The sequence below is a fragment of the Leptosomus discolor genome, chromosome 8 (assembly GCF_034619465.1).
Source record: "Leptosomus discolor isolate bLepDis1 chromosome 8, bLepDis1.hap2, whole genome shotgun sequence".
Classification (NCBI taxonomy): Eukaryota; Metazoa; Chordata; class Aves; order Leptosomiformes; family Leptosomidae; genus Leptosomus; species Leptosomus discolor.
Genome location: NC_141398.1, coordinates 40,619,820 through 40,641,135, shown reverse-complemented (window position 1 = coordinate 40,641,135; position 21,316 = coordinate 40,619,820). Strand labels below are relative to the sequence as shown.

At 43.9% G+C, this 21,316-nt stretch overlaps 1 protein-coding gene across 1 annotated transcript in view; it reads left to right on the top strand.

Annotated features, from left to right (window-relative positions):
- The first annotated feature begins 2,118 nt into the window (after nucleotides 1–2,118).
- The window catches only part of GLG1 (golgi glycoprotein 1), an 82,496-nt gene continuing 63,298 nt past the window's right edge, over nucleotides 2,119–21,316 (top strand). The window contains exon 1 of the mRNA XM_086468964.1: nucleotides 2,119–2,466. Within this exon, the coding sequence (XP_086325090.1) occupies nucleotides 2,149–2,466 (318 nt within the window). The 5' untranslated portion in view covers nucleotides 2,119–2,148. The remainder of the gene's footprint in view (nucleotides 2,467–21,316) is intronic.

Sequence of the window (21,316 nt, the reverse complement as noted above, 5' to 3'; positions counted from 1 at the left end):
CTCATCCTGCAACAGATGGAGGAGCAGAGCCAGCTCTTGTGCTGGGCAAGCTCTTCAAATAACTTCCACTAAGCCAAATGGGCTGCCAAGCATGGGCTGGCTTTTGCTGGCTTTTGTTTTTAAGTGTTCCCAGCTGCGTGGTCCCTGCGTGCCAGCACAAAGACACTTTCCTTAGCGTCGTGTCCCAGCGTGACACTTGAACGCAAGAAGCATGGGGACTTTGCCAGCCGACCCCCTCCCTCTCCTGCCCTCACCTCCACCTGAACAAGGCGGCTGCAGGTTGGTGGCTGTGGTGGGCTCCAGCTTGCTCAGGGTGCTCTGGTAGCTCCTGGTGTGGGTAAGGCAGCTGGTGGCATCCTGAAAAGAAGGGCTTTGCCCAGGCAGGACGAGGCAGCCTGGGGCAGGAAGGGAGCAGCCCTACAGCTCTGCTTCACCCCAGCTCACCGAGCCAAGAGAGGCCTGTGGAGTGCCCTGGCATCCAGGCAAAAGCTTCTGACTTTGGACCGATGCTGTCTTGTGCTGGAAATCCTGATCCCCTTGAGACGGGATTCTCCCTGTTCCCTGTTTGGAAGCAAAGCTGAGATTTTGGGGCAAACACATCCCAGGAGGATGCTGTGAGCTGGCCTGGTGAGATTCCTGCTGCTGGGAGACTGGGAGGGCACCCAGAAAACTGTGGTTGCTGAGCTGGTGCCGGACCTGTGTCCCACTGGTGCCACTGACCCAACACTAGGACAGATATTTTTTACTGTGAAATTCAGGGTTTGGCTGAGGGGGCCATGTCATTACCAAAATGCTGCTCCAATGGAGGCTGCGTGGTTGCAGACACCACTTTTAGATGATCTGTCACCAAATTCAGCATCCACCTCCCTCTTACTGCCCTAACAGGAACTTGTAGATCCCATCTACAATTGTAGATCCTGCTCTGGGGACTTACAGGAGTGTCTGTTTCTCTCCATCCCCACGCAGAAAGCCCCGGGCCACAATTGAGCATGACATGCCAAATCACAGCCGCGAAACACTGAAAGGGCAGGAGGTGTAGCCAACCCACCAAACCCTAAAACGAGCAGTCTTCTGGACCCCCAAATACGATTTTTCTGCCCTTGTTTGGCTGCCTGCTCCTTGGTGGGTACCCTGGGGCTGGGCCACCCTGGCACAGGTAGGAGGATTTATCCTGTCTCCTCCTGGCAGCCTGTGTGTCCTGCCCCAGGAGGGGCCACAGGTGCACCCTTGATCACCCCTGCTGGTAACTCAGCATCCAGTATGGGGAAACACCAGTGCAAAGCTTGTCTGTGGGGTTTGCTGCCCATCTCTGGGACGATACAACCCTTAACTGCGTGATCCTGTGGTGTTTTGTCAACGTGAGCCCTTGCCCATGAGCATCCTGCCTGGCTGGCAGTCACAATTCAGTATCTTGTGGGTTTTTTTCCCAATATTTGATTCAAGTTGTCATTTTCCTGAGCAGCTATTCAGCGTTTCTTCTTCACTGCTCCATAGGTGGCCTCATGCTTTCTTTACTCCATGCTAGTCTGACCCTGCTCTGAGCACCATTTCCTCATGGCCATGCCCACGTCCTCCATCAACCAGGGCAGCCAAGAGCATCTCAGGCTTTTAACGACTCGCCCCAGTGTCCCTCCAAGGAAGGAGGCACTGTGAGCTCCATTTCACAGGTGGGAACTGAGAGATTTAGGGCAGGATCTGGCCACAGAGTCTGGATACCCGCTGTGGGAGTCACAGGGCCAGGCTGCCTTCCCAGAGGTGTGAACGTGCCCTAGGGCACGGCTCCTCGCGTCCCCGCCACGGGCACTGGCTCAGCGGTTTGGCAAGTGCTGTCCTGCGTGGCTGTGGGGGCCGCTGTGGAGCCGTGATGGCGGTGGGGGCCGCGATGGTCGTTGGACGCTCTAATGGCGGCCCGGGGCCGTGATGGCGCCACGCCCCCGTGAGGCGACGACGGGCGGGGCGGAGCCACGGTGGGGGGGTGTGGGGGGTGTGCGGTGGGGTGCGGTGCGGGGGCGGGACCAAGGTGAACCATGCCCGAAAGGGGCGCGGCGCAAGGGGCGCGGGGAGGTGACGTCACCGGCGCGCTGATTTGCATACGGCGTGCGTGCCGCTGGGTGGGCGGGCGGTCGCGCCGGAGGTGGCGGATCCAAGATGGCGCCGTGCGGACGTGTCCGGAGCCGCTGCCCGGGCCCGGCGCTCTTCCTGCTGCTGTCGCTGGCGGCGCGGCCGGCGGCAGGCGGCCTTCCTCCCGCGGGCCCCGCCGCTGGCGCCGGCCTGGCCTTACCGGTGCAGGCGGTGGGGCCGGGCGCGGCGGGGCCGCGAGGTCCCCGCGGCGGCGGCGGCGGCTCGGGCAGCGGGTGGAAGCTGTCGGAGGAGGCGGTGTGCCGGGAGGACGTGGTGCGGCTCTGCTCCAAGCACAGCTGGGCCAACAACCTCGCCGTCCTCGAGTGCCTGCAGGACGTTCGTGAGGTGAGGGCTGGGCGCCGGGCCGGGCCGGGCCGGGCCTACCCGCGGCGGTGAACAAAGAGTGGGGCTCCACGGCGCCCGCGCCCCTCGGCCCCGCCGCCGCCGCTCCTCAGCGGAGCCAGTGCGGCCCGGGGCGCCCTTCCTTGTTTACCTCATGATTTTTATTCTAAAAAGCGGGGGTTTTGTGCAGGCCGGCGCCGGCCGCCCTTCCCGCGCTGCGCCCCCACCACTGTGGAGCTTCGTGTGAGGGGGACGGGTCGGCTGCGGCGGGGGGGGCGGGGGCCCGCGGGAGAGGAGCCTTTCTCCTGCCGGCACCTGTGGGATCTGCGCTGCCGCCCTAGCAGTGCTCTCCCGGGAGGGAGAGGTGTCGGTGGGGTGGCTTTGTTGTGACTTTGGTGCCTCACAGCGTTATTGGCTTTCAGGGGTCCGGGGAGAGCCCTGCCCGCTGAGGAGCGGAGCCTGGCTGGCAGCAGCAGTGACCTGGGGCGGGTTTTTTTCAGGTTCAGATTCCCACTTTTCGTGCAGAGCTCAGCTGCAGAGGCGGTTGGTTTCCAGTACTTGCTTGTGTGCATGAAACTACGTGTACAGTCTTTAGACCTGGCTTAGTTTATGGGGGGAGGTCGGCTGGGTGATCTGTTGTTCCCAGACGTCTGTCGTGAGTGGTTTAAGCCTAGCTTAAAAAAAACCCGAGTTGCCACTTCAGAGTCTTTTCTAGCCCCATCTTTTCATTCATTCTTTGGTGGTTCTTGCTCGGTTTGAAGAAACCTTTGGGGGAAGTGTTTTTGGGGAGCCGATTTGGTGTTGAGGTCTGTTTAGTTCTTGGCTTCTCTGCTGTGGAGTCCAGGAACGTCAGGCTGGGTCAGTTTTAATGGTTATTCCGTTATTGTGGAGACGGTAGATGGCAGTGACTTAATGGTTACTCTCACCAAGGGCAGTCTTGAACCAGTAACTGTCAGTGATTACTTTCTGGCTTAAAAAGCAAAAATAATTCAAATTTTTTTTTTAACCTAACTTCATGTTTTAATTTTGGACAGGTAGTTTAGTAAGACACTCATGATAGAGTTTTTAAATGGATCCTGATGCAGCGTCTGACACAGTTATAAAATGCTTTGGTATTTCCTTTATGGATAACTTAGCCCTTACTGTTCCACCTGTCTGGGACATTTTGGAGCTGCTGTTAGAGAGGCACCGTCTCTGAGAGGATCTCAGAAGCTACTGTTACAGGCGGTGGCTCACAAGCTACCAGCCTGCCAAAAAGGCAGGCTCTTGTTGTTCCTTTCCTTTGGTTGTGTGGCCCCTCCCTTTTCATAGTTCCAGTGCTTATTGGTTTTCTGCCATTTTAGCGAGGTGGGCCTTTTTATCATCTAGTTGAGCAGCTTTCTGCTGGAATAGTTTTGTCATTTTACTGAGTTAAACACGGAGGGGGGGGGTGAGTGCAGGGCTAGGGAACAGGGATGTGCAGGGAGAAGCAAAATATGAAGGGATGCCTCGCTTTATTTTCAGCAAGTACAAGCCCTTATGTTGGTCCTGCATATCTTATGAAAACTCCGCTCTCTTTTGAATGTTATGTTTTGCTTGTGGTTTTTCTTTTCCACTTCCAAAGCCAGCCTTCTTGTCAGTAGCTTGCTGGCTGTTGGTCTTGTCTAGCTGTAATGTCTGATATCCAGTGCCAAAGGTGAATCTCCTTCTGGGGTGACATCTCAAGCATTGAGAGGACATCTTGGGGGCATTTTGGATTGAGTTTTCTCTCTGAAGGTGCCCGTCTGCAGCCTTGTCCTTATTTGTCTGTCAGCACTGTCAGCTGGTCTTAGACTCAACAGTTTGCCTGCTGTAATGCAGATGTGGCGGGCTGCATCCTGGTGGAAAACTGACTTCCCAGAGTGCTGCTCTGAGAAATGAATTAAAATAACTGACTTCTGTGTATCCTTACTGTTTAATTCTGGATATTTAGACTCTGATTAAAAGTCATGAGTTGTAAACATCAGGTGCCACATTGGGTGATAGGGAATGGGGTTAGATGTCTCAAGCATTTCCTTTGCATTGGAGGTGGCAGCAGAGGAAAGAAGTGACGTATGAGCTGTTACAGTGGTTGATGCAACTTTTCATTTTGACCCTAGAGTATCTGAGAGCTTGTTTGGACAATACCAGAAAAGTGACAATTAGATTTGAAAATGGGTCTAAGTCATACAAGCACATTAAAAAAAGTCGGGCTATAGTAAATGGAAGATCTGAGGGAGTTGCTCTGTGTGTTGTAGCATCAGTGAGGGCAGTGTTTGGATACAGCTTTGCTACAAGTAGCAGGTAAGATTTCTAGTTGCAATTTGTGCAAAAGCAACCTTTTTTCCATAGGTGTTGAAGTTTATCTTGTTTTTTTCATAAGAAATGTTCCTCTAAAGCAGAGAAACTGAGTTTGACATCGGGAGCATTACTGTTAAGATTATCTGTTGGTGGTCTTAGTATGATACAGAAAAGCTAGGGCATTTTTAAATTTGCATAACCGGGGGAAACAACTGTTTGAAACCTTTCTTTTACAACCATAAACTAGAGAGGAAAGAGAAGATGTGCTTGTTTTGTTAGCCAGTGTGAATGCGATCACGTTATTTCAGTATCTGCTGATTTGTTGCCATGGATGTCTTTAAAGGAAGTCCTCACTTGTTTTTACTGGGTAGTTCTCCTGAATCTGAAGAGCAGGAGTGTTGAGTCTGTGGTTGAGGGGTACAGCACCCTATCTTGTAGGGTGAATTCAGCAAAGAATAGTTTGAAGCAAGGGAAACAGTAAAAAAAAAATGCAAACAAACCAATCCCCAAATAATGAATTTTAAAGTTTTGGTTTTGAAAGGTTACTTGTAGAGCATCAATTTAAAGTGTTGTCAACTCAGATATTTAAGCACTGCCTATTTTTAGATTTTTTTTTTTTTTTTTTAAAAATTCAGACTCCCAAACTGATTTCAAATACTTTACCACTGATTTTTCCACCAAGTCAGTGAAATGCTTAATTGGCATAGTGTGGAGTCCGCTTCTGCAGGTGCAGAACTCTTCTGCATTTCAGCTTCTTCAGCTGTTTGAAAGATAGAAATCAAGGGACAATCATGCTTTTCTGCTTTCCTTTCATAGTAGAAGAATGGGAAGGATGCTCCTTAATTGGAGGAGGTAGTGGTCAGAGCTAGTCAGCTTAAATCTCTTTGACTATAATCAGAAAATAGAATCAAAAGCATGTTTTGGTGCATTTTCCAGATAAATTAATTTCCTTCTAGTTAAATTGTGCACTGGATATATTACTGTTTTGAGTCACTAAAATTTTGTCATCAGTGTTTTAATTGTTACTCGAATAACTTTATGCCAAGATACAAAATGAGTAGAAGGGAATGGTGTATACTTCTGTTTTTCAAAAATGTGTTTTAGAATGTTTTTTTTTTACTGAAACTGTTCTGATTGCTAGCCTGTTGATAGAGAGACTTCAGAGCTTGTGTTTTCCTCAACATAGACTGCAGTCTTTAAGCACTTTTTTATGGACTGCTTATTAAACTAAATTTCATGGTGGTTATAGTATAAGTAAACCCATGAAGTATTAATATATTTGCTAGGAAAAGTTTTTGCATGATTAATGATGATTTGCATTGAAAGCATGACCGAGTTGTTGAATTTGAGGTAGGAAAGGTATTAGCAGGTATGAAAATATCTTAACCACTGTAGCTCTCTCTTCTGGCTTATTAGTGAGCATAATTGTAATGTTAAAACATACCTTAGGTCTGATTAATCAGTGAATTAACTTGGTGTCATAGTTGTTGAGCTTTACTTGCATTGCGCTTGTAAAGATTACATAATATTTAAAGCATTGTATCTGTCTATATAATGCTAATGCATTGTAGGCTAAATTTTTCTAAGGTCAAATCGTCGTGATTAAGTTGGGATTAGAGATGAAAGTTTTGGCCTCTTGCTGCTTTCATCACCCTGACACGTTCCGTTTCTTTGGTAGCATCTTTATGGCAGGGACAGTATAATGGAGCCTGAATGCTCTGCTTTCTGGAAAGAATGAGAGTCTTTTAATGTCAATGATTGGGTTAAGAACAAAACAAATCAATCTTAAAGCTGTACATTTTAAGAATGGTATTTTTCCTGTCATTTCAGATGCATGGTCAGTGTAAAAGGCCAGAAGATTCATTTGATGTGACTTACAGACTAGGAAGCATGTAACATTTGACGGGTTGGGAACTGGCACATTTCTTCCATATGAATGTTTTATTCCTCACTCTGTAGGTACCTGAGCTCCTTAAGTGCTCTGATAAAACAGCGCCAGTGAAATTACCTAAGTTCTGAAATCATAGATGGAAAAGAGAAACCAGATGTTAATGCATGCTGGGAGTCTTTGTTACCTTTTGGTAATACTGCAGTTGTACACGTCAGGTGTGCTCAGTCCTGTGCTTGTTTTCTATTTTTTTGACTGTCTTAGTAAAGGAATTGGAAATGTGAAGGCTTCCCTGAAGCTTTTTGGTTGCATTGAGGTGGATAAGTGTGAGCTCGATTTCAAACACAAACACCACCAACCCCCTTTTATCTCTGTAATTTATTGAGTTGAAGGGCGAAGGTTTGGTTTTGACTGAGTATGCGACATTATCTCATATTTGAGCACATACTCATGTTGCTTCCGTCTCTCTCAGCTCTACCATGCACAAGTGGAGGCTGGCATTTAAAGTGCCTTTTTTGAGATGTCTGGGCTGTGGCATCAAATGACTGTTTACCTGTCCAGAGCAGTAAGTAATTGAGGGCTATGGATTAAACATACCACGGGGTTGGGCTGGTTTTTAGGAAATGCAAATAATGAAGACACTGTTTACCAAGTTGGCCATCTCCTTTAGTGCTTATAATTTATTTTTGTCCCACAAAACCTCCAGGCATTCTCCCTGGCTTTCAGGTGAGGTGTTTTGAATGGGAACTGCCTGCTTCTCAGGGTGATAGGTATGTAGTTGTGGGATGGAGGCTGTTCTTTCTGGTTCTCTAATCATTACTATCGCAAAGGAGTAGGCAGTTAGTATTCTGGTGATGCTCTTAGAGTGCCTACAGCATTATCATCTGATTCAGATATCAACACAAAAAGGGTTTTTTTTTTTTAAAGGCAGTGATCAGAAACCTGGAAAATGTACCTTAAGCCTTGCCAAGGGCTTTGCTTACATTCTCCCTTTTTTCTAAGGGATATTGACCTGGTGATGATTCAAAGCCACCTGTACAGGGCACGGGAGTTTAAGAACTCTTATATCCTTAAGGGGAAAAAAAAGAAAAAGTAGAATTCTTGCCTGTAGTTGAAGTTGAGCTAGCTTAAAGTAAAAATGTGTTGCAATTTTAAGAGATTGAGTTAAATACTGGGCTGTAACTGGATGCTAGACTCTGTATGAGTTGAAGCCTGGGCCTCTGTATCAGAAATTTTCTGATACCATTCTGTCTCAGACTGAATTTAACAAATTTACAAGTGGTTTGTGGCAGATGCAAATTAATTTGAATGGTGAAGACTGGTCCCTCCTCCTTCTAAAGTTTATAAAATGGATCTATGAAAGTCACTGGAAGGGAATGTTTGGATCTAGGAGGGAGGGATTGAGATGATGTAAGTTTTGAAAAAAAAAAAACAACAAAAGAAAATGATGAAGACAGGGCTGGTACGCTCTCTGAAGCTTTTTCTCTTGAGGCTTGGCTTCTTAGCTGAGATTAGCCACATTTTTGTCCTGAACTTCTTGTTTTTCCTTGTGTTCAGATAGTGTAAGCCCAATTTCCTCCTGGCTTTTATAGTTAAGTCTTAAAGTAAAATTCTAAATACACTTTAAAAGTCTGATTTGTGTTTGTATTACTTACTTTGGCATCAGCCTTTGGCTTCATCTCAGGATGTAGCAATATTTAAAAGTACCCTTTTCATCTTAAAGCCACATGTGAGCTGTCTAGAGGGTAAGATGGTCCCTCTCCTCCTAGTGCTCAACTTACTGTGTGGACAACAAACATTAAGCACAGGTTCTTACATCTTGACAGTCTTAACAATCGCTCCATTTCTGCTGATCCAAGAGAGTTATTTTTGTGGGATTTTTTAGAGGGGTGGGTTTTTGTGTGTGGTGTGGTGGGTTTTTTTTTGGGTTTGTTGTTTATTTTTTTGGTTTTGTGCTATTCTTGGCAAGGCTGGTGCTTGTGGTAGCTGGTTATACATCAGTTTGGCCTGGGATGTTTGGCTTAATAACAGGGATTATTTTACAAGTCTGCTTCCTCTAGTGAGCTGGCGCTGCTGGCCTGCTGCAGCACTGAATGTCAAGGAGGAAAGGAATGGAAACACACAGGGAGAAGTAAAGTTTGATGCAGGCTGTGCAGTCTGAGCTTGGCTCAGGATGAACTGAGAAAGCTGTGTTATCGCAGAGTCACAGAATATGCAGAGGTCTGGTTACAGGGAGGTGATTTACTGAGCCAAATAGCTGAATAGATTGCAAAGCAAAGACTAGGTCATTTGTGATGGTAGAGACAGGTAGGTACCGGGTGGATTGTGTCTTCCCTGCTTGCATCCTCTAGTCCATTGTACTGGAGGAAAGGAGATCTCTAGCCCTGGTGCTGTTTTGGGTTGTCATGATTGGAACGGAATGATCTGAAGAAAGATTATTATAGGCAAATTACATGCTGCTTTATTTTCTAGTATAGAGATAATGTCTAGATGTTCTTTATATTGCAGCTTTCCTGCATAAGCACCACTTTCTTGGTGGACTCTGCTTGTTTTGGTCTTTAGAAAATGTACACTTACTTTTCAAAGAGCTTTGCAGTTATTTTTTGTCATAATAAACCCCAAAGAACTGGATGACTAAAAGCTCTAGGTAATTGCCTTTTTGTTTGAAATCTTGCCTCGAAATAGTTTTTTTTCTTCTGACTAATCTAGTTTTAAGGTCTGTGAAGTTGGCTGCTATAGTATGAAAAAATTTCAGTTCTGTTAGACAGTCATTTTTTTTGTCACCACGGGATACTTTAATTTTCTGGATGTGTAGTTTATCAGTATCCATAGCAGTGTGTTAGGTGAGGAGGAGAGATTCTGTATTCCCCAGGTACCAGCTTGTAGCCTAATTTCAACCTCTCTTCATCAGGACAGTAGATGAAAACCCATGCTGCTGTTCTCCTGAGTAGAGGTGGCATTTATAAAAGCTATGTCCTGGCATGCTGGTGTCTGAACGTCTGCAGCTTTGAGCTGGGGGTTTTCCTTCAGTAGTTACAGAGTGTCTGTTTTCTCCATGCTGTCTTTTTTGGGGGTGTAGTGCCTGAGTTTAGTTTATTTTTTTCCTTCGGATAAGCGTATCTTGTAGTTCTTACAGCTTTGTGAGCTTAGATGTCATCTGTTTGCATTAGAGAGCATTACTTGGTTGTAAAGTCTAAAATTTTTCCTTAACTCAGCTATAGATTTGATGTCTTTATTATTGCCAATGCTGTGGCTTAGGGCTAATGGTACACATCTAATACCTCTTTTGCCAGGTAACAACAGAGGGACAAATGAACATTAATCATGCAGGACAGGAATGTTTATTTACTGCATTTGTTATTCTTTGCTTGAAACAATGCATAAGAACTGCTGAGGTGACAGAAAGGTAGTATTTAAAGTAGTAAGTATTCATGGTTTCTCTACATGCCTGAAGTATTTTACTCTTTTGCAGTCAGTGATAGAATCATGTGATCTGTGAAAAACTTCTTGTAGTTTCCTTATTTGATTCTCAGGAGCTTGGAGTCTCACAGCTGGTTATGTTGGTATAATTAGGTACTTATATATAACAGGGTAGGTTAATAACAAATAGCTATTCCAACCCTGCTATGCAAAATCGTTCAGGCAAATGTGCTGTCTTTTGTTTAAAAAATAATGCCTAGCTTAATCTGGTGGCAAGTTTGCTGTCTAGATCTCTTCAACATTAATAGGAGGCTCACCAGCCTTCATCATGGTCACTAGTTTGCTAATTGAGACTTTCTTCTCTAGTGTCCTGTTAGTGCAGGGTAAAATACTTTCCACCAAGTGAACTGCAAAATGAACTCAGCAGAGCATGCATTCTTGTTGAATTCAACTTATGTTGAAGTAATTGCCCTACAAAAAGTTTTGATAGAATTAAAAAAAAAAACAAACCCAAACGTGCTTGGCTTGTAGACTTTCTGTAACAGTCCAGATTTGATTTGAGCCAAGTCAACTTTTGTTAACTGTTCTCAGCTGAACTGAAATAGGATCTGGAAGAAGCTTACAGTAAGGTCTTTCATTATCAAATTGGTTTTTTTGCTATGTCAGTGGCCTATCTACCTACATCGTAAAATCAGAAAAACTAACCATTTTCAAGTAAAATCACTGCAACACCACAGTTGTCATAATTGGCAACGTGAATTGTTCACGAGACTGCAGTTCTTTAGCCGTGTTAATGGTGATTTAAACAAATCAATATTAATGTGATCCTCTTATTGTAGAATTCAGGCAAGTCAAAATCTGGTCTGCAGATACAAGGTCCTGAGTAAATGCAGGTGCTGAGAATGGTAGACTGTGAGTTTTATTTGTCAAGTATTTTATAATGCTCTTCACGTATGACATTGCATTGACCCTGCTGCTTTTTTTGATTGTTACTTTTGAACTGATGCAACTAGCACGGCATTTTTAGTGCTTCAATATTTGAGACACATGAGGGGTGAGAAGCTGGGCCTCTCACCCTAACACAGTTATTCAAAATCATGATGACATCTCTCTTACCTTACTGAAGTCTGTAGAGCTGACTCTGTGTAAGCGGCGAGTCTGCTGATGCAGTCTTTCTTGCTGCCAGTCTTCAGACCAAAGGTCCAGTCTGCTTTTCGATAACATATGTGCGTTGCAGCTAGCGTCATTAAGAAGCGTGGAAATGCCCAAGTTGCATGTTAGAGTTGGCAACTGGAACTACATTCTTAATGAGTAGTGTAGAACAACATACAGGAAAACTTTTCTAGTCAGTGTGGAACTGGAGAAACTTGATGTGCCGTAAAGTATTGTTTGAACAGGAGATTTCTTCTGACAACCTTAATGATCCATTTTTTCTGCTTAAAATAGGTGAATTTTCTGTGACTGTCTGCTTCTCAGGCAAGAATTCAGCAGGATAACAGGTCTGCTTCCTGGAGGGAAGTACGGGTTAGAAAATACTTAACAGCAGTTGCTGCTGGAAAACACAGAGCCGTTTGAGTCACTATCTGCAGCAGAAGCCAAAGATCTTGTGAGTGTAGTAACATCGCTTACTTTTTTTAACTGAAGGCTTCCAGGCAGCGATCAGCAGCCATCTTCACGTATTTTATTTCTGATTAGTCCTATGAAGCGACATTATTTTTTAAAGCCAAAAAAGAAAAAGCTGAAACACTAGCTTATGGCGTAAGTCTTCCCTGCATTTTTATCAAACTGAGCACTGGAGTGGGACTCGCCTGACAAATGCTTGTCCTGTCTCTAGGAATCCCAGTGATAACAGCATCATCTGGGAAGGTGTGTATCTAGGGAATGTACTTTTCCTCAGCTGATTCACAGCTCTAAAGGTGTATGCTTGTTCTAATGTTATTGTTAATAGCCTTAATTAGATGTAGATGTGCAAAATACTAGCTATAGGAGGGATGTGATTCTGCACCTCCCTTGTGGAACAACAAAGCCTTGCTGTGTTTCATATTTTTTCTTCATGACCCTTTACCTGTGCTTTAGCAGGCACTGAACATATGGTGAACCATCACTGATAATACTCTTATCCCTGACTGCAGAAGTAGCAGCAGTGCATAGGGTAGACTTTCCTGGAATGGTGCAGAGTTTGTTCTAGCACAGGTGCTCAGCAGTGTGGCTTCAGCTTGTACACATCAAACCCCTTTCATGTGCTCTGAGGCTATGTTGGCTTCCTTTCTATGAGCAGCTCATGGGTAAGACCTACACAAAAGCATACAACAGGCCACAAGCTACAGGGTTTTTTGTTTCCCTCCCCTCCTCCAGGCATTTGTGAACTCTTCTAGCATCCTGCTGTATAAAACCGTAGTCTAAACTTGTTCTGCTAGGGAGAGTGCTGATGGAATTTAAATTCTTCTCTTTGTATGTCAGCTCTTCCCAAAGTAATTTTCCCAAACACTTTCCTCCCTTGAGACATTCCAGTGAAATCCATTATGGCTTTGTGATGGCCTCAGAATATTTAATAAATGTTGTCTTCTACTGTCCGTTTTACGCACTAGGGTTCACAGTATCTTAAATTTAGAATATTTGTACAAGGCATTTTCTGAAAACTTTCTAAGAATACTGGAGAGCTCAGGTAAGCTGTGTGGTATTGGCATGCAACAGGGAGGAGTACTGAACTTGGATTTCTGTGTGTAATTGAAAGAGAAGGTGAGAATTGGTGTTCCAGTCACTTTAGCTGCTGGCTGTAGGCCCACCACAGCTGTATTATCCAGTGTGTTGTGTGAAGTGGCTTAGGGCAAATGGAAATAGGCAAAACCCTTCCTATGGCTTGGAGTTGTACATCATGAATAACTTTAAATAACATGACAGCGTATTGTTGCCATCTTAAAGTGATCTTTGGTCTGTTTGGAGTTTGATGTGTGACTGTAATCACTTCTGCATTACCCAGTAGGACCACTGATTTGGAACCGGGATCCTGTTTAGGAGATCAGTTTTGGCTTAAAAAAAGGTCCTCTGTAAACCTAATATTGAGCCATGCAAGCAGAATGGTAAAAAAGAAAGATGTTAAGAGCAAGGTAGCAGAGTAGCTTATAGCCTCTTAGACATTAAAAAGTTGGAGAACCTGTGTATATCTTCGAAACTTTATTGTCTCAAGTTTTAAGGCAGAATATTATTTAATATACCTTGATTTTTCTGATCTTAAGTTGGGCCAGAGGAGTCTTTCCAAACTGAAGTTTTGTTCTGAGGAACCACTTGAAATAAACTTGTGGAGGCTGGCTGATAGTACAGTTCACTACCTTGTGAACTAAGTTGCTGAAAGTACTTCTGAACAGCCCTTGTGGGGTTTGGCATGGTTTTCTTTAAGCTCTTTGTATGTGGCATGCTTTTCATAGCATTAAAAGCTGTAAAATAAAATTAATCGAGAGGTCGTCTTTGAAAGATATTTGAAGTAATGCCTCAGGGCTGTCAAAACATTGCACGTGAGTAAAATTCAGGCAGCGTAAGGACAGTGCTGTTGGCTTCTGTATTCGCAGAGCTCGTTGTTTTGTTGTGGCTTCTATAGTATGTTCATCAGTTTGGGTCCTGTCCTTTGGTAGCACTGTTTTGGGTGTGTTTTACTGTACATTCAGTCCTGAATCCAGGACTTCAGTAGTGAGATTCCTTCTGTGTACACTGGTGCATCTGAAACCGTATGGACAGGGGAGCTGCATTGGTTCTCAGCAGACCAGCATCTGTATAGGAAGAGATTGGGGAAGATGGAGAATTGAACAGTACAGCCGCTTTTCCAGTTGTGAAGCCGCCTGGAAATGAAGGGAACAATGATGAGATCAGGGTTCTTCTCCTCTCTACTTCTAGAAGCTGATGGGCAGAAGCTGAGAGGATCCAGGCAGGCACCCAGTGCTCTCTGCCACTGTTTTCCAGCTGGGACTTTTACTGCTCGGGCATACTAGGGCAGCAGGCTTGTTTTGAGCATCTCGGCACGTAGCCATCCTTAGTAGTAAGGTGGATACTCTTTTTGTTTGTTTTTAACATGAAATTTTTCATATTCCTTATTATTCAAATGTCAAATCAAAGCTGTGCTAGCCAGATCATCTTAATTAAGTCTTTCCAGGGCAAGTACAGGAACTATTATTCTAGCTTGCTCTTGTGTGGAAAGTACTTATTGTCCTAGTAATAGGCTGTAATATTCTATGATAATGATAAAATCACAGAACTGGCCTGATGGCAGTGCATACAGCAGCTGGATTTGGTTTCATAGAGAAGCAAATAAGAGGTTTCTGTTAGAATTTTTTCTTGGATCACATGGTGTATTGCTGGGATTTTGACTATGGAAGTATTTATTTTGAAGTCGTGATGTTTTCGGTTGGATGTGATAACAGTAGAACGATGCTGTCTTTCCCTGGAAGAGGTAGATGATCAGGTGAATCTTCCAGAATAACAGTGACTTGGAAAGGATAGAAATCCTTTCTATCCTGGTGTTCCAGATAGCAGTAGTTTGTGTCTACCTTAGTAAAGCACATGTTGTTCTGAGGACTGCTACAGCCCTAGTGCAAGGGGAAGAAGAACTTCTTCCCCACAATTGCCATTCCTGTAGAGTTACCCCCATGGATACTCTCTTTAATTTGCAGCCTTATCTGTTTTTTGTCTTACTGGGTTGCTCACGTTTGTTCTTTTCTGGATCTGGCTGTCCAAGCTGAAAAAGGTCCTGTAAATCTGACAGGTACCTGAGGTTGATGACATCTTGAGCTGGACCTGGATGAGAACCTGTTTCATGATCCTGCGTCACTTTGGGAGCTGCTGGTTAAAATAACTCTGCTTTGGTTTCCTCAGCTACAGTACTTGGCAACGGTAGAATAGTATACAGGGTGAAAGCGTGGGCAAAGCAATGAGTCTGTCTCGGTGCCATGAACAGTCTGTCTTGGTGCTGCGAACAGAGGTGAGGTGGGGTTTTTATTTTTTGTTCATTTATTTTTTGCTTTTCAACATTACTTGTTCCATAACAGGTGAGCTTTGCCTTTATAATCTTGGGAATGACTGGCATCTCTTAATGGTGAGCAAATCGCATATTTTTTAAAAAAATTAGTCTCTCACCTGAATGAGACATAGTTATTTGTTCTTCCTTACAAAAAAAAAAAAAGTCCACGTTCAACATCTAATGGCAAGACTTGCTATAGGAAAAGATAGCAGTGCATTGGGTGCAGATCTGAGTTACTTGGTGTTTCACATCCTTGCTTACTGTCTATTGCTAGCTCTAATCCATGGAAAGTGCTTTGCGAAAAATAAGGAAGAGTTTCTTTTGCCTGTAGCATCTCAGAGTCTTAAAAACATTGTGTGGGATTGAAATGTTGCTTCAGCCTTCTTCTGGAGCAAATCTGCAACTTGTTTTAGTCCAAAAGGAATTCTAGGACTACAAGAACAGCAATATGCTGTTTCTGTACCAAAATGCCTGAGGCACTTGTCAAAGAAGTGTGGTCTGGAGTAGGGTATTACTGCCCTGAAGAAATTTGTTCTCAGATTTGATATTCACGTGCCTAGTAAATATTGGGCATTTAATTGCCCTAGGCATTCAATCTTCAGGAAAACTGGAACTCCTTTTAATGTGAAGGAGACCCTGGGAGCAGCTGGGGGAGGAGGGAAGGGACACAGGTGGCTTGTCCTCAAATTCTCTAGACAATGTGTCTTGCTAGGTTTCGTGCACGTGTTTATGAAGTCACAGTGTAATCTGCAACAGGCTGTGGATCTACGTGAGAACATAAGAGCCTAAGGTACGTGTGTGATTGTCACGGTTTGAGGCTGGGCCGGCCACTAACGAATGACAGACGCTCTCTACTAACCCCTCTCCCCTCCCAAAAGGGAAAAGGAAAGAGAACAAGAGAGAGAGACTTTACGGTTTGGAAAAGAAAACTAAAACAGCTTTAATGAAACAGTAACAATAAAAGAAAAGATAATAATAAGAATAAGGAAATAATGAAATATCTACAATATATACAAATATGTACAAAACCAATACCAAATCCAACTCCCCCGACCTTGATGACAATATGTCACCACCACACTGCAGGGCTGGCACTGGGGCAGTCCCAGGCTGGACTCGGCAGCAGACAGGGATGGGATGCAGGAGCTGGACTCAGGCACCGGATTCAGGGATGCACGGATCGGGATCGACGACAGAAGAACAGACAGAGTCCTCCTCAGATGTCGGCCATCGAACGAGAGAGGAAGAGAGAAAGAAAGCGAGACCCTCGTGATCTCTCTGCTTTATACTGAATATGACATATATGGGATGGAATACTCTGTTGGTCAGGTTTGGGTCACCTGTCCAGTTCACTCCTCCCTGTAGGTGTGACCCTTTTCACTCCCGGCACCCCAACACGCAGTACAAGATTTAGCAGTGACCTTGGTTGCTATAAGAACAAGTACAAGCAAGGGCCTCTCTGCACACCATTCCTTGGTACGAACTATAAACACCAGGCCTTATCACTGCTAGGAGCAGTCACTGCCTGGAAAAACAGGCTGCTTCTTTCAGAAAGTGCTGTTAGTTAGAGGAGACTTAACTGAAAAGTTAAAGCACTAAACCAGAATTAGTTCTGATTTAGCCCAAACCAGGACAGTGATGAATCCACTTGAGACTTTGGGGATATTGCAATGCTCCATCTTAGCCTTAGCTGTAAGACTGTGGACAGGGTTGGTAGTTTTATCAGTGAAACTTGCTGTTCGCTGTTGAGCAGAAAGTGCTCTTTGAGGAAAACAGCAGGTAAAAGTTGTCAAACTAACCCTTGCTCCCCAGAGAGCTGCTGGTGGAGTGGAGAGGGAGCCTGTTGCTCACACCTGCATGTGAATAACATGACATAGTATAGGATGAAACAGTTAAGGATGCAGGGAGCCGGGCAGGGGGACTGCATTTCCAGCCCCTCAGGCTTGCTTTGTGTTCAGAGCTTGGTTGGTTGGGTAGGGTGTGTGGGATTTAAATGTAAAATTAAGCTTAATAGCTTTAATTCTTGGTGTGTGTCAGGCTTGTCCAATCTTAAATAAACTGAGTGCGGAACTAAAATGATGTACATCTCTAACGTGGATGTGCCATAGTTGAGTACTGTATGACTGGGGCCTACTTTTTGGTAAGATGTTTGAATTTGTACAAAATGTCCTAGTGAACCTAAGCTGAGATTTTTTTTTTTTTCCTCTGGACTGTTTAACAAATTGTAAGTAATCTGTTCTGGTTTTGTTTTGAAAAAAAAAATAACTCCCCAGTTGGCTTCATTTGGACTGTTTGACTATTTACTTAGTGTTGAGGTATCCATGTCCTGAACGGTGATTTTGGTGGGTGTTTCAAGTAGTTTATGCTGTAAATTTGGGGCAGTGCTCTAGCAGATAGGAGAGGCAGTAGCTCTGTCTGTGAAGGGGCATGTTGGCCCATCCAGCCGAGTAGTGAGGTCTGTGGCAGGTGGGGAATATATGCTAGAGATTGTATCAGCACTTATACCTACGTTGCTGTGTGAGGATTTGGGATTTCCCTGTTCCTGTAAGGTGAAACAGCTTTAGCTTGGATTTCTTTATTAAGTCTCTCTTTCTTCTGTTTGTGGAATAAGCTGGCCTGTCTGGTCACTCATTGAGAAATGTTCAACATAACAGTTTCTGGACAAGGTGGTCGGCTCTTTTTCCAGGGGTGATTTCTCTGGATTCAACAGTACCTGTTCAATACAGCTTTCAAGTACTAGATGCAACTGTTGCACCTCAAGACCTTACTGCAATTGATTTGCCTCATTCATTTCCAGGCTGTTTGGTTACAGAGCTTTTCTTGGTTTTAATGCTTGTTTAACGGATTGTCTCGGGGATGTATTTGGTTTGGGGGAGGAGTGGATAGCCTGTGTTTCAAGTGATAGAAAATTTAATTTGCTTTAACACTGCGCGCTGTGGCATTCAGTAACGACAGTAGTAGTATGGGCTAATTATATGTACGTTTTAGGTTTTTCCTTTCTGAACCAAGCATTTTGTTTGTCTTGTGTCAGGGGAAGATGGTTAAAATGTTCTAATGAACGTTTCCTGGGTGTTGTTTTTTTGTGCTTTTACAAATGCCTTGTTTGTAAGGTCAGTGTTCCCTGAAGGTTTGCCTGCCTCAGCCAACCATTGATACCTAGCTCTTGTCCCAGTTTTTATGCTGTTGTTGCGATGCGTTAAAACTTCAGCAGAGTACTTCAAGAGAGCATTCTCTGAAAAGCCATTTCTTGCTTTATTCTGTCATGCTTTGTGATGCTCCTAGGAAGAGTATTTTCAGGAGAGGCTGAAGTGTGATGGCTTGCAGGCTAGGTAAGGCTGCTTCAGGTGCTCAGCACTCTGGTTAAGACTCTCGGAGTTGATGGGTTAGAGAAAGATGCTCTAAAAGAGCATGTTAGCATGAGCATCCATACATAGGGAGGTAAAACTGAGGCATGATCTTAGGATTATGCACTGCATGTTCTTAACATAAATCATGGTAACGAGTAGTAGTTGGAGGTCTAGGCAGTTGATGAAGTGAGCGCTGATTTGACTCAGAAGCAAATTAAATCTGGGAGTAATAAGTTTCTAACAGCTGTCTGCTTCATTGCTGAAGGCTGCTGCTCCATTTGCCAGGGTGGCTGAACAAAACTTGTAGCGGTTCTTGTACAGGGAGAATGGGAGCTGATTTCAGCATGTTTGGCTGTGAATAGTAGCACTTAGGAGGGGCTTCATGTGTTTCAGTGATCCCTGCTCTTGATATGCTCATCCTTAGAGAGGCTTGGACGGAGTCAGCTTATCCAGGTAAAACCTTGGTGGCTGAAGTTGCAAGTCAAGACCCTTTGGAGGAGCTTGATACTGAAGTCAGGAGGAGAAGATATTTTGGTTCCATGTAATAGAAATAGGGCAAAGACTTCGTGAAGCCTTGGTGGGAAAAGCTGTCCACGTTATGGGAAACTGGGCTCAAGGGGGTTAAAATTTTGTATCTGTGGCACATGGGTGTATAAATGAATTCAGATTAGATATTTAGGGAGGCTAATGGAGGCATGTTTTAATGAACCCTGGCTAATTACTCTGTTAAGTTCTTGATCGATACCCAGGAGACCTCAAACTGCTTGCAGATTGTTTTTTTAAAAAACCCTGCTCTCTCTATATATTAAATCTTCTGCATATAATCAAAACAACTGGAGGCACTTGTAGTTCTGGTTCACCAGGGCTTTATATATTTGGAGGCCGTCTGTAAATTAAAGCTGAAGACTTAGCACTTCCAAAAGTATTAATTGTAAATTTTTGATGGGAAATGCAGATGAGTAAATGGGCTTGAGAGAGCAGACAGTAGGAGAGAACATAAGGTTTTTGGAATAATCTTTGCTATAAGTGTATTGAAATGGTGGGGTGATTAGTCAGGTTGCTTTAATATATGGTCTGTTTTCTGCTTTAGGGTTGGAAGCTGTTTCACACGCTTGGTGTAGAGCAGACAAGGCAGGTGTATGTGGTTTTCTGAAAAAGGAAGGAGTTTCCATAAATACTTGCTCATGTATGTATGTTCTTAAAGTGACCTACATAAGAACATTCTCTGATGTTATCTCAGAAACTTGGTTTTCTCCAGAATATCGTGCATGAATTTCAGTGCACTCAACATTAATATTAAATAAAAATGTCAGGCAGGCAGCCTTACTTTAAGGGATAAAGTACTGTCTTTAAATTGGTTCCTATTAAGGAAGTTGGAATCTGTTTAGTCTTTTCTAATTGAGCTAATTAGCAAAACTGTATTGCGTGTTCATAGTTAATACATCACTCTGTGTGCAAATGAATGCATAACTGAGATGAGGAAAGGTAACGCTTCAGCAAACAGCCTGCAACGCCATCTCCTTCAGTTTTGTTTCATGAATTCTTTGCAGTATTCAGCGGGAAATGCCAAATCTGTCAGACAGATGGCTTTTATTCTTGTGTATATTCAACCTGATGCAGCTTCTGGTCTCAGTTGGTAGCAGCACTGATTGTATCAATGGAAAAGTATCTGTGCAGCCTGCTTAGACTTGCTTAGTGAGGGAATGGCGGTGCCCAGGAAGGCTTTAGGCAGCCTGTCAGATGCATTAATGCTGTATGTACCACTTGAAGGCTTGCCCTCTTCCTATACTCTGGTGGCAAAGGGGTATGAGAAGAAGTATGTGCCTTATAAAAAAAGTTGTGATTCCCTTAATGAGACCACAAGACTCCTATACATTCTCTGTATAAATGAACATCAGGTGATGCTAACTTAAAAACACCCACAAACCCTGAGTTATAGGTCTTGCTGAAGATTATAAACCCTCACTGACTCCCACTGAAATGATTTAGTGGTTAATGGGCTGACTGAACGGATCCTTTGCCTGAGAGCTTTTCAGTGTTGAAACTGGCAGACAACTCGAGGAGCTGGTTCCTGAGATATGAGCAGTGTACTTAAAACCTTTTCTTATTAGAACCCAAAAATCTGTTAACTTGGTAGAAGCCTTGAGAGGGATGTTGTCACTCACAGCCAGAGAAATGAGAACCCAGCTGGGTCTTGAACTTTGTAAGAGAGAAGTCTGTGGAGCAGGCAGTTAGCAAGCAGGGTTAAGGGATAACATGGAAACCATGGGACTTTGAGGCAGAATCCAGCTCTTCCCTCTCTTACAGAAAACCGAACACATCCTTTTCATAAATTTGAGATCCTCCATCCTGTGCTAGCTGAAAGCAGTGGTTGCATAACATTGTGTTAGCATACTGTTCCCTTGAAGTTTTCAGAAAGATCACAAGTCTGAAAAATAGCCAAAAAAACTTTGTTCTCCATGTTCCTTCAGAAATGAGTGGGAAAGCTGGAATTTTATGCTTTAGTGTAATTGCAGAGTTCGCTTTCCATGTTCTCTTATCTTCCATTTAATGTTGCTGCTTTTGTGCCTAACTCTTGTCTGCTTTGTTTCATTGTTGATACAGCTCCTGTTTAAAAAGGGGAAAAAAATCCCTGTTAAGATATCAAGAGATTGTTCAAGCATGACTAGAGATACAATTACCTACCAAGTCAGTGCTGTGTCCTCTGAGGAGTGGCTTCAAGTGATGGCTCACATTCGCATCCTAAAAATGACCTTAGGCAGTGATATAAAAAGACAGGAGTAGGCAAGGGATATCAACTAGAATGATACGTGGTGGATAGAAAAGGACAAGATCTAACCTTAACAACGAGTCAGTGGAAGATGGCTTTTTTAATATGGAGAAGTCTAACAA